Source organism: Culicoides brevitarsis, chromosome 1 (genome assembly GCF_036172545.1).
Source record: "Culicoides brevitarsis isolate CSIRO-B50_1 chromosome 1, AGI_CSIRO_Cbre_v1, whole genome shotgun sequence".
In the NCBI taxonomy this organism is placed as follows: Eukaryota; Metazoa; Arthropoda; class Insecta; order Diptera; family Ceratopogonidae; genus Culicoides; species Culicoides brevitarsis.
Genome location: NC_087085.1, coordinates 8,614,609 through 8,627,356, shown reverse-complemented (window position 1 = coordinate 8,627,356; position 12,748 = coordinate 8,614,609). Strand labels below are relative to the sequence as shown.

Below are 12,748 nucleotides of genomic sequence, written 5' to 3'. Positions count from 1 at the left end.
TTAAAAATTATTTTAGCATCCAACGACTACAGCAACAACAGCTCCGAAAAAGAACAAATTGAAGAGCCCATTGCTCGTCGTAACTTTGGATCACATCAAGCCTCTCCGCCCGCAAGTGTTCCCCAATACATCCAACAACCTCCAGTGCCAGCAGATCGTCGTCATTTGGAAGATCTGACGAACCAATCGTCGCAAATGAACAACATTATTCACAACAATTCGTACCAACAACAAATGCAAAATAATAACAACAATAATGCACCGAAAGAGAGCAAAGCGATCATCATTGGACCTGAATCTGGTTTGGATCCCGTAAGTTTTTTTTTTTAATTTTAAAAAAAATTTCAAAAAATAATTTAAATTTTTTTAATAGAACTCCGTTGACGAAATGGAACGCAAAAAAGAAAAAATCATGCTCCTCTCATTGCAACGTCGACAACAACAAGAAGAAGCAAAAGCTCGCAAGGAAATCGAAGCTATGCAACGTCGAGAACGCGAACGCGAAAAAGAAGACGAAAAAGAACGTAAAAAACTTGAACAAGCTGCACGTCGAGCTGCAATTTTAGAACAACATAAACTGAAAAAAGCTATTGAGGAAGCAGAACGAGAAGTAAAAAATTAATTTTTTTTTCAAAAAAAAAAAAAAAATAATAATAATAATAATAAAAAATCATTTTAGGGCAAAACACTTGACAAGGCTGACTTAATGCTGCAACAAAAACTCCAACAACAAATGCCAAAATTGAGACCGCAAAAGGTTGTTCGTCCTCGTCCGAAGACCATTCACGTCGAAAGCGGGTCTGTAGACTTGAGTGAAGCTTCGAGCATGTCTAGTCGAGGAAAACGCGGATCAAATACGAATTTAACGGGTAAGTTTCGACGCGTTTTTGCTTAAAATTGTTCGAAATTTGTTTCCAAGTGTTGTAGAGAAATTCCTTAATGTCGCTTTTGAAAATTTTTAATTTTTTTTTTTCGAGTGATTTTTTTTTTAAATTTTGTAAAAGTTGAAAGAAATTTTTAGAAACTCAAAATTCTATTGGAAGTAAGTAATTTTACAAAAAAAAAAAAAAAAAAATTGTAAAAATCACTTTTTTCTCCCAAAGCACCCTTTTAATGTCTCTCCAACACATTTCCGAATTTAAAAATTTTTTTTGTGTATCATACAAGTTTTTTTCCTTTGTTTTTATGTTGCTTTCATTTTTATTTATTATTTGTAAAAAAAAAAAATAAAAATTAGGCGTTGGATTACACTCAAATTCCAATTCAAATTCGAACACTATGAGACGTGATTATTACCGAGGTTCTCAGGACTCATTAGCTATGAGAGGTAAACTTTCGTTTGTTTTATTTTTGCATGTAAAATATATTATTTAGCGCATTTTGTAGAATTTTAACTTTAATTTCGCATGCTTTTGTGTGTTGTATGTTGCGTGTTTGTTCCCTTAATCCTTTGAAATTTCACTAAATGTTGGTTTGTGGTACAAAAAATGTCAAAATTTTACTAAATTCAATTAAATTTCTTCCAATTTCTCACACAAAAATTAAAAATCTGGAACAAAAATTAACAGAATCACCGGATGAATATCCAAGTTCAAGCTCAACGACGCCCGTGGGTCGACGAGGTTCTTATAAAACTGGAAGAGGTTGGTTTGGAACACTTTAAAATAACTTTTTTTACTTGTTTTCTTTAATCACACACGATTTTTTTGCGTTAACTCACCTTCCTAACTCACAAAATTTCTATAAAAAACCTTTTTGAGTGAACATGATGACACATTTTTGAGTGAAAGAGCTTTTTTTAAAAGATAGCAAAAGGCTTTTAACCCGCAAAATGCATGAAATGAACTAAAAATGTAAAAAAAAAATAATTTTAGAGTAGTTTGAACTAAAAAAAAAAGTCACGCACAAAACATTCTAACTCTTCTTTGGTCGAACATCGCTTTTTTCTCATCAAAAAAAAAAAAATAAATTAAAAAAGGTGACAGGAAAAATTCTATTTTAAATAAAAAAAATTAATTTTTAATTAAAAAAAAATAATTTAAAAAAAAGGTGAAACAGGAAACGTTACAAAAAAAATCTTAACCTTGGTGAAAATATTTTTTTTTTATTTTTTCCCACATTTTTTACTCAAACAACAAAAAAAACTAAATTGGTAAAAAATTACAGAACCAGTTGCTGAACGAGGTCGAACACTGTCACGCATACAAATTGCCAAAGCAGGTGCTAACTTCCGGGGTCGTAAATCAAATTCGCTTATGAATCTGTGTGGTAAGGTCCCCAAAAAAACATATTTTTTAACATCGGGCGACTTTATGGGACTTTTACTTTTTTTAAAAAATTATTATTTTGGAAGCACTTTTTTATTTTTCGAATTTTCTTCACAACATTCGAATTTCATTGGCACTTTTTATTTTTTTACTTTTTATTTATTGGCACAATTTTCTTATTATTTTGAATTTTTGGTGAAGGTTTGGAAATTAATTCATTAGATTTCGAGAGGAAATCATTTTTTTACCTTTTTCTCATCGACGAAGTCATAAAAAAGGATAATTTAACAAAACAACAAGGAAAATTTTTTGGTATTAGGCTGTTTTCGGTATTAATTATCTGAAAAGCACGTTGTTTTGTGTAATTATAAAAAGTAATATTTACCTCATGACTTAGAGTCTTCTCTCTGTAGAACTTTCCTGAACTTAGTTAGTCCTTAGCCTTACGTAGAATCCAGCGACATTCACGTAATTCATTAAATTCGTCACCAACTAACACCATTTTTCGTTTGTTTTTCGTTATTTTCAACTTTTTTCCATCTTACTAACCTAAAATTTGTATGTTAAAAAAAAATTCAATACTCAATCGCCATCATATCCATCCCTCATTGTATAGATTCAGATTCAGGCTTAGGTAGAGCAACGCCGCCACGCAGAGCTCCATCTCCCGGCATGGGTCCGGGTGCACGTCATTTACCATCTCCATCGGGTCCCGGCTCCTTGCCGCCCGGTTTAATGACAAAACGACGAATTTTCGATGACGGATCCAGTGATATCTCATCGGCAGCCAGCTCCATGCTGGAATACAGTGGTTTGTATTTTGTCTATAAAAAAAATGTTTCTGCTTCGCGCGATTAATTTTTTTTTGTGTAAAATATTTGTTAAAAAGTTTTGTTTTTTTGTTTTGAAGATTTATCGAATGCATTTTTTTAACACGATAAAAAAAACGAAATCATTGCACGATAATTTTAAGTTCATGAAATTGAATTGAGACGGCAACTAACATGCATTATAAATACAATATTTTAAGTTTTTTTTTCGGTTCTACGGAAAAATGAGATAAAAATTATCAAAAAAAAAAAATTTTAAAAAAATAATTTTTTTGATAATTTTTATCTTTGCTTGTGATTTATTTTTCAAAAGAATTAAAACTAATTTTTTTAATTTTTTTCAAAACAGGTCCACGTTTGTACAAGCAACCAGCGACAAAGTCAAATCGTGGAATAATCTTAAACGCCGTCGAATACTGCGTTTTTCCGGGTGCTGTGAATCGTGAGGCCAAACAAAAGGTCTTGGAGAAAATTGCGCGTGCCGAAGCAAAACACTTCCTTGTGCTGTTCCGTGATGCCGGATGTCAATTCCGTGCGCTGTACAGTTATTACCCCGAAAACGAGCAAATTATCAAGCTTTATGGCACGGGACCGAGTCAAGTAGATGATGTGATGTTTGATAAGTTCTTTAAGTAAGTTTCTTTAAATTACTTTTAATTTTAAATTAATTTGAATTAAATTATCAAATTAAGGTCGCTCCAAATTTTTTTCGATGTTTTTGTCCCAAAACATTTTTTTCAAAATGGGGGGGGACAAAATAAAAAAAAAAAGTTTTGAAATACTGTTTCATACAAAATGCCAAAATTTTAACGAATTTTGGTCTTTCATGAATATTTTAGATGTTTTTATGGTATCTACATTGAGATTCGATGATTTGAAATTGATCTGAAAGTATTTTAAGTTAAAAATTTTAACAAAAAAAATTTCATAAAAATAACCGTCAAAAATTTTTGAAAAATAATTTTTAGGAAATATTTTTAGAGAAGAAAATTCATGTAAAATTTCGATTTTCAACACAAAAAATTTTAAAAATTGAAAAAAATTTAAAAATTTGTTGAAAGCTACATAAAAAAGTAAGAAAAAGGACCAAAAAATGGTCAATTTTGATGAAATTTTTAATTTTTTTTTATTTTGCCCCATTGGATTTTCGGCTTTTGAAATGGGGCAACAAAAACATTAAAAATTTGGAATTAATTAAATAATAATAATTAAAAATAAATTATAATTAAATTACTTTTAAAATAAATTTTTTAAATATGTTTTATTTAATTATTTTTTGAATTAAAAAATTAATTAATTTAATTAATTAAAATAATTTTTTTTAAATATTAAATTTAATTTAAAATTTTTTATATTTAAAATTTATTAAATAATTTATTATTTTTTATATTAAAAAATATTAAATTATTAAAGTTATTTTAATTTTTTTTTTCAAATGAAATTATTGTTTTAATAATTAAGAAAAAAAAGATAAATAATGATTCAATAAAATCTAGGTATTTAAATTAATTTTTTTATTTCATTAAAAAAAATAAATAAATTAAATTTATTAAAATTATTTTTATTTTTTTTTCAGATACAACTCGGGTGGCAAATGTTTCGCTCAGGTCCATACAAAACACTTAACTGTTACAATTGATGCATTTACAATTCATAATTCATTGTGGCAAGGCAAAAAAGTGGCTTTACCAAGTAAAAAAGACATGGCATTAGTTATATAAGAAAATTATCAACTCTCGAAGAAACACTAATTAATAAAAAAAATCGTACGAAAGAAGAGCTACAACTAAAAAAATCAGAAAATAACTCAAGAGAATTTTTAATATCGTTTTAATTTGTAAAATTAATTAATTAATCATCATTGCTATTATTATTATGTTTATTATATTCATAAAATATATATGTTTATCATTAATTCTTACAACATTACAACAAAACTCACGTATCGTTAAAAAAAATATTTTAACCGCGAATTAAAAAAAAATATTGTAATGTCAATAAATGTGGAGGGAAATACTAACAAACCCGCTAATACACGAAAAAATAAATATTTAAAAATTATTCTAATCAATTTTAGCGTCAAACCGATGTAAAAAGTCATTAGATGATAGAAAAAACGCTTTCCAGTTTCATTTTTTTTATTATTATTTATAATTATTTACAATTAATGAATTAAGAATTAATAATCAGGAAAATCTTAACAAAAACCGCGACAGGTTGATTAACAAAAAAATTTAAAAAAAAACATCTTTAGTTAAGTTCCATTAATTAATTAAATTAAATAAAATAAAAATGTACCAATTTAATCTGAAAAACAAAAAAGTTCTTGAGCTCTTCTGAGAAAGACTTGATCAAATTCAATCCATGACTGAAAATTTTTTTCTCGTTCTTCTACAATTTTAAAGAGTTTTTTGTAGAGACCAACAACCACTTTTTAAATAAATAAAAGATAAAATGCCAAGTCAACTCCACTAAAAAAATAAAGTTTTGTCTTTTATTGATCTTTTTTAAAAATAAAGGAAGAGTTATTGCGAACATGACCGTTTTTAATAAGAATTCTAACAAAAATTGTAGAAAATATTACCACAAAAATCAAATTAAAACCATTAAAGATGATTACCTAAAAAAAATTCAAGGGAAAGAAAAAAAAGTGTTGACGAAATGATAGAAATTAATAAAAAAAAATTATATTAAAGACAGCTTCTATCTAAAAAAAAAACAAAAAAAAAACTGATGATGATATATGATTGAAGAATATTTAATAAATAAAAGAAAATAATGAATAAATTTAAAATAAATAAAAAATACTAATAAAAAAATTATAATAGTTTGAAAAAAATAAAATAAAATGTGTAACTAGTACTAAACAAAAAAAAAATTTGCTGATTTTATAAATTTAGTTTTCAATTTTCTTCTTTGTTATTTAATGGTTTAACTGAATAAAAACTAATAAATTAATATTGAAATATAAAAAATGTTTTTAAATTGATTTAAAAAAAAAATTAAGTAAATAAAATTAAATTTTAATTAAAGGTAAGTCTTATTTATTTCGCCTTTTAGCTCAATAATTTTTCTTTATTTCAAAAAAAAAAATAATAAACTTTTCAAAATAAATATAAAAATTCAAATTAAAAAACTTTCAATTTAAGTAAAATTAAAATTATCAAATTGAATTAAATAAATTTTAAAAAATTTAAATTTTTAATTTAAATTTAAAAAATTAATTAATTTATAATTTGAAACAAATGATTTATTGAATTTAATTAATTTTTATTTATGCTTATATAAAAATTTAAACTTTTCAAAAAATCTACATAAATAAAATTAATTTTTAATTTTAATTAATAAGAACGGTAATTAAAAGGTAAGTAAGCTCAATAGTTTTATAAAAAAAAACATAAAATGTAACTATAATATTTAAAAATTAAATTTAAATAAAATTTAACTTATTAAATTAAATTAATTAATAAAAATAAATTTAAAAAAAATAATCAATAAAATAAAAATTTATAAATAAAAAAAAATTAAAAATAAACTTGATTTATAATTTTTAAAATTTTGATTTCTTAATAAATTATTTTTGAAAATTTTCAAAAAAATTTTTTGTTCCAAATATTTAAATAAATAAAATTAAAAAGTATTTCAATTTTAACTTAATTTTCTGCATTGAAAATTGGTCCAAATTCACAAAATTTTTAAAGAAGTATTAAAACTTTTTTTTTAAATTAATTAGAAGCCAACATTTTATTTTCAACTTACCTTAAAGCTTTTAAATTTGTTCATTCATCATATTCCTATTAAAAAATTTCATAAAAAAAATAATAGAACAGGCATTCAGTGATGAAAAATGATTTTTTTGTGCAACCATGAATGATGATGTCAAACCCCAAACGAACACAAGCGAGTTACTTACTCAGGGCACATGGCTTCAATTTTGTGATTTTTCTTGAATTTTTTTTTTGTTTTCTATTCTTGCACACAATTCACTTTGAAACTTTTATTTATTCCATAATATTGTCAAATTGCACTTCACAAAGGGTCACAATTCACATTTTCCATTTCATTCTCATTTCTTCACACAAAAATTTTCTTATTTTTTTTTCCAAAGGGGAAGTCAAATGGAGCAAAACTAGCGTCACAAACATAATGTAACTGGTGCAAAACAGCAAAAATTATGACTCATTTTGAGCAGGAGCTACACCATATTTAAACGCTAGCGAGAAAAGGAGACCTTGAATGACTTTTTTTGAATCATTGGAATCACAAGGCACTTTAACATTTTCAGTTTTTTCCTTGTTTTGAATTTTTTTGTAATAAATTTTGAGGGTTTTTAAATTTTTTGGGCACTTTAAAAAGTCAATTTTGACTAAAGAAACTATGGGCACAGACACAAAATAGATTTTTAAGTCATAACTTTTGGGATTTTTGGTACATTCATCAACACATAAATTTTTTTGACACTTCCAGTTTTGATAAATCCTTGTAAAATTCAAATTTGGGCATTAATTTTAGGGAAAAAAATTTAAAATAATAAAAATTAATTTTTTGTTTAAAAAAAATAACTAAACTAAACTAAACACTGAAAAGTCACTTGATTTTTTTTTTTATTTTTTTATACTTTTATTTATATGTTTGGGATAGTTTTAGTTGCTCAGCTTAGAAACATTCATATTTTTGCGTATTTTATTCGATCTTCTGCGATTTTTTTAATCCTTTTATTTTTATAGTGCACTACTATCACTATAAGATCATCATCACATACTGAAACTTTTAACAATTTTGTGCTTTTTGAATTAATTTTTCATCTCAAAGAGGAAAAACATCAATTTTTTTCACTAAAAGGTTCAGTATATATTTTTTTTTAATTTTTTTTAGCACTTAGCATTTATCGTTTTCATATAAAAACGATCTTCAGAGATTTTTCCTTGATATTTATTTTTTTTATTTTTAATTATTTATTTTTTTTAATAAAAAATAACCACTACTGCAAAGCATTTCTATGACATTTCTACTTCAATATTTAAATATTTTTTTTATGAGTTGTAAAACATTGATTTTTTTTGAGTAAATATTTATAACATGCAATATTATTTTTTTTTTGTTGACACAATCTTTTACACTCACGATGATTCTGAAAATTATTTATTTAAATAAAAAAAAATAACAGACAGACATCAGACGAGCATTCCTCTTGAATTTTTTTATTATTTTTTTATTAAATGCCACTGGAATCTTCTCTGGACACTTTTTGAACAGATTTTTAACTAAATATCACCTCCAATTATTTTTTGTGAGTTAAATTTTTGATATTTTGTCGCAAAAATAACAAAATAAAATTAAACAATAATTAAAACTGAGTAAATACTGACAACACAATTGATTATTATTATCATTAAAAAAATTTCTAATCTCACTTGAATTATTGAGAATCATTGTCGTCGCGTTTTACACTTTTTTTTGTCACCATTTCACCGGTTTTGATCATTTTTTTATTGATTGGTTGGTTAAATTAGCTTAAATTTAGTAAAAAAAAAAAAATAATAATTTTTTTATATGATGAACTTCTTCTCTTCTTCGTCTTCACATAAAACGTTTGCGTTAAGTTATACTAAATTGGAGTAAGTAGTCAAAATAGTTGAATATTTTTAAAAATGTTTTTTTTTAACACGCGCGCACTAAAACTTCCACACTTGTTAAAAGCACTTCCGTCACTAATGCACAATTTTATCTAAAAAAAATAAAATTTTAAAAAAAATTTTTTTTTTAATTTTTTCAAAAATTTACCTTTAAAATACTTTTTTTTATATTTTTTATCTTTATGCAGTTCCTCCACGTACGACAACAATCACCAAATGGTCTTCCTTCAAGCCCTCTTCGGTCAAATTGTGACACGTACGTTTCAAGAGTTCCGTCGAGAATTCGCATGGCGGGAACGAGTACAAAACTCCCGTTGCCTCCGTGTCTTTATTCAACAACGAAATGACGCCAGCTGCCTCTTTTTGTTTCAAGTACGACACCAAATTGCGCAAAGGTCGTGTTTGTACGCTGCTATCGTCGCTCACAACGCCCGACGTTGATCCCGGCATGCCGAGGAAAATGGCGTGCGATGTCGACGAATTTATCCGTTTTTGCACATCATCGAGCTTCGGTTGATCCAATCGCAGACGTTGCGTGATTCGCAAGTGATTTTTGCCATCTTCGTCTTTCATCAGTGACTCGACAATGTCGTTGTCGCCATCGGTGAGATGAAATTTCGCCGGAAACAGCGAACTTTTGAGGATGAGAGCGCCTTGCCAGACTGTCGAAGATTTCCGGGCAACTTCGGGTAATGTGCGTGCTGACGAAAGCATTCCGCGACGTGAGGAGGAATCGGAGTCGTATTCGGGTGAACGACGACGTGGAGAACGAGAACGTTCACGAGATACGGAACGACGTGAGTTGCGATGCGATTCGTATTCCTCGGGAGGCGGTGCAGGTCTGTGATGACGATAGGCGTCTTCGTGCATGGGCGGATGATGCGATTCGGGCGGCAATGCGTAATGGGGCATGCGAGGATGATATCCGCCACGATATGAACCACGACCTCTTCCGCGACCACGGAATCTGGGAACGTAACCTTGAATGGTAAAAAAAATAATTTGTAATGAATTTTGATATTTCGTGGATTTTTAAAAGATGGAAAAAAAATTTATCGCATAAAATATCAAAAAATTAAAAAAAATTAAATCAAAAATTTAAAAAATTATTTGACAATTTTTACATCAATTTAAAAAATTAAAATAAAAATATTTTTTTATAATTTTTTTTTAATTTTTATAAAAATATTTTTTTTACAAAAGGAAAAATTCAAATATTTTGAAAATGATTAAAAAAAAATAAATTGTTATTTTGTCTTCAAAAATTTATAAAAAATTATTTTTCTAAAATTTTTAAAAAATATTTTGAAAAATTTAATTTTCAAATTTCCTAAAATTGTTAAGAAATATTTTAAATAATTTTTATTTTCTATAAAAAAATCCAAATTTAAAAAATAAAAATTTTTTTAAAGTTTAAAAAATATTTAATTTTGGATTTTTATAGTTTTTGAATTCAAATTTGAAAGATTTAAAGAATAATAATTATAATAATTTTTCATTAAAAATAAAACTTCACATTGAAAGTCTAAAAATTTTAAAAATTAAGAAAAAAAATTGACGTAACTTAAAAAATTTGATCTTTAAAAAACTTTTTTGGTCAAAAATGTATTAAAATTTGAACATTTACTTATATCTTTGATGAATTTTCGAAGATTTCATTTGAAAAAAATTAGATTTAAAAAATTATTAAATTTTTGAAAAAAATCAAATTTTAAAAATTAATTAAAATTTTAATTTTAAACATTTTTAATAAAAATTAAAATTTTTTTTTAAATTTTATTTTTTTGAAAAAAAAATACTGAAAATTACTCAAAAAAAAAGTAAAAAATTGTACAAAAAAAAATTGAATTATTTTTTTTCTTCTTACCTGGATACGTTGGATGATGATAAGGATTTGTCGTATGATACGGCGCCGTTTCGTGCGGAGGTCGATGCGTGGGCGCTGTCGCAGGAGTTTCGCCATCAGCAAACTCATATTCGGGCACCTTTCTGTATTCACCGCCTTCCGAATACTCAGTTGGAGCAGATTTCTTAAAGGGAGTTGGCGTCCCATTATCCGCAAAATCCAAACGAAGTCGATGTTCGGGACCTCCAAGCGGAAATCCTCGCATTTCCTTCACAGCTGCCGTTGCCGCATCGATCGAATCGTACAAAATAAATGCATGACTGTCTCCCTTGGCGTACTCAATCTTCTTGATAGCTCCAAATCTATCAAATTCTCTCTCAAGCTGCGTCACCGAAGTCCAAGCTCCCAATCCGCCAACCCAGATTTTCGTTGTTGGCGTTGCTTTGCCATATCCAATCTTGCATTGGAATTTTCCAATGTACTGTCCTGACAAGTCGACTTTTGCACGTGCCGCCATATCGAGCGTTTGATACTTGACGAAGGCAAAAGCGTTTCCCGTGCCTGGCGGAGGTCTTTTGATGTCAATGTCCTCGACGATGCCATATTTTCCGAAAATTCGTTTCAATTCGTCGTCCGAAATGTTAATTTCCAAGTTGCCAGCGAACAAGTGTTCGTGTCGCAAGAGGATCTTCTTCCGGCGGGATGTGCTGCAAATAATTGGGGAACTTGTCTTTCTTATTTTCGGGCTTTTCGAAGCGTTCCATGCGAGGTCTCGGGATATAGGGTCGTGGCGCGTAATGTCGCGGACCGCCAGGATGCAAATGCGGAGGTCCTCCGTGATACATGGGAGGTCCGCGAGGCGCCCTCGTCATCGGAGTGCGTGGATGATACGAAACGTGATGCGGCGGCGGCGCATATCCGTGATGCGGATCGTAATGCGAATCGTATCCGTGCTCCGGAGGCGGCGGACGACGTTTTTCGGGCGCTGGCGCATAACGTTCCGCATAATGACGATCGTAATCGGCGGGCGGCGAAGCACGAGAGCTGCGATACGACTCCGACTTGGAATTCTCGTAAACGGGCTCGACAACTGCTACTTTGTCGTACAACACGATACGTGGCTTGGCGTGTTTCGCTTCGCGCGCATCTTCGGAGGCACGAAAACACACGTAGGCAACACGTTCGCCGTAATCGTGCGAAATGCGGACCGTAAATTCGCCGAAACGCTTGTATTCGCGGAACAAAGTGTCTTTCACAAAGTCATCGGAAGCCTTTGAATGGATCGCACTCACACACAAAACCTTGTAGCTGTAACGTTCTGCCGGCGGAGGAGGCTCGCGATATGATCTGTACGAGAAAATTGCAATTTAAGACGAGAAATTCAAGCAAAAAAGGTCAATGACCTTGAAAAACTTACCTCGATTCATAACTTGGCGAACGACGCCTTACTCGACTTTTTTCTGGCGACGAACTCGAGGCACGGGAACTTCCGCGACGTTTTCGTGGCGGCGGAGAACGACTTCTTTTCATGTTATGAATCTTCACCGTAATGCGATCTCTATCTCGGTCACTCATTAGCTAGCTTCGTTTCACGTTTATTGCTTTTTCTCGGATTTTTTCTTGCTGTGCGACGAAAATATGGCAGGAATTTAGTTGCAAAAATCTCGTTCTCCGACTTTCGGTGCAAAACTAAATGTTAGTTGACGGATTAATTATCACTATTTTACAATTTTAAGCCAGTTTTGCGGCGATTTTGCACGACAAGAGGCTTTTCCAATAATGGACTTTCAAAAAATGACGCCGAATCGACTACTTGAATTAACATGAAGGCAAATTATCACTTTCAGCCGACTCAAAATTAGTTCAACATTTTGCCGCATTTCCTCTTTGGTGGCTCCAAACAGGATATTGACATGCTGACTGCAGCGCCATCTTCCGGTTATCAATTTCAGCCGACTCATTCTCGTACAGGATGCTACAGAAACACGTATAACTTTGCGTGTACATTTCTCGGGAGTTTTCCATAAATTTTAAGAAATTTTCTTCAATGAAATGTAGAATTTGATTTTTTCTTTCGATTTTTCAAGGGTCAAATAGAGATAAAAGCACAAAAAATTCCCGTTTTTGAGGGAAAATGTTTTCGCTGCAAGTCTTTGATGCAAGTTTCAA

At 29.4% G+C, this 12,748-nt stretch overlaps 2 protein-coding genes across 8 annotated transcripts in view; one reads left to right on the top strand and one right to left on the bottom strand.

Moving 5' to 3' along the window:
- The window catches only part of LOC134837974 (patronin), a 39,478-nt gene extending 33,889 nt beyond the window's left edge, over positions 1–5,589 (top strand). For 3 of the 7 annotated variants that reach the window (XM_063853424.1, XM_063853397.1, XM_063853379.1), the window contains 8 exons: positions 17–312; positions 374–610; positions 680–869; positions 1,238–1,327; positions 2,167–2,268; positions 2,884–3,078; positions 3,447–3,729; positions 4,674–5,587. In XM_063853424.1, the coding sequence (XP_063709494.1) occupies positions 17–312; positions 374–610; positions 680–869; positions 1,238–1,327; positions 2,167–2,268; positions 2,884–3,078; positions 3,447–3,729; positions 4,674–4,818 (1,538 nt within the window). In that variant the 3' untranslated portion in view covers positions 4,819–5,587. Of the gene's footprint in view, positions 1–16; positions 313–373; positions 611–679; positions 870–1,237; positions 1,328–1,568; positions 1,644–2,166; positions 2,269–2,883; positions 3,079–3,446; positions 3,730–4,673 lie in introns of all 7 variants that reach the window. The other 4 variants (XM_063853415.1, XM_063853389.1, XM_063853406.1 and 1 more) reach the window with 4 other exon arrangements.
- A 2,190-nt stretch (positions 5,590–7,779) lies between these two features.
- On the bottom strand, positions 7,780–12,368 carry LOC134838009 (RNA-binding protein spenito). The gene is given in 5 exon segments (XM_063853444.1): positions 7,780–8,825; positions 8,882–9,713; positions 10,601–11,246; positions 11,248–11,926; positions 11,997–12,368. Coding segments are annotated over 4 exon segments (2,283 nt in total). The 5' UTR covers positions 12,155–12,368; the 3' UTR covers positions 7,780–8,825; positions 8,882–8,913.
- Between the last annotated feature and the right edge of the window lie 380 nt (positions 12,369–12,748).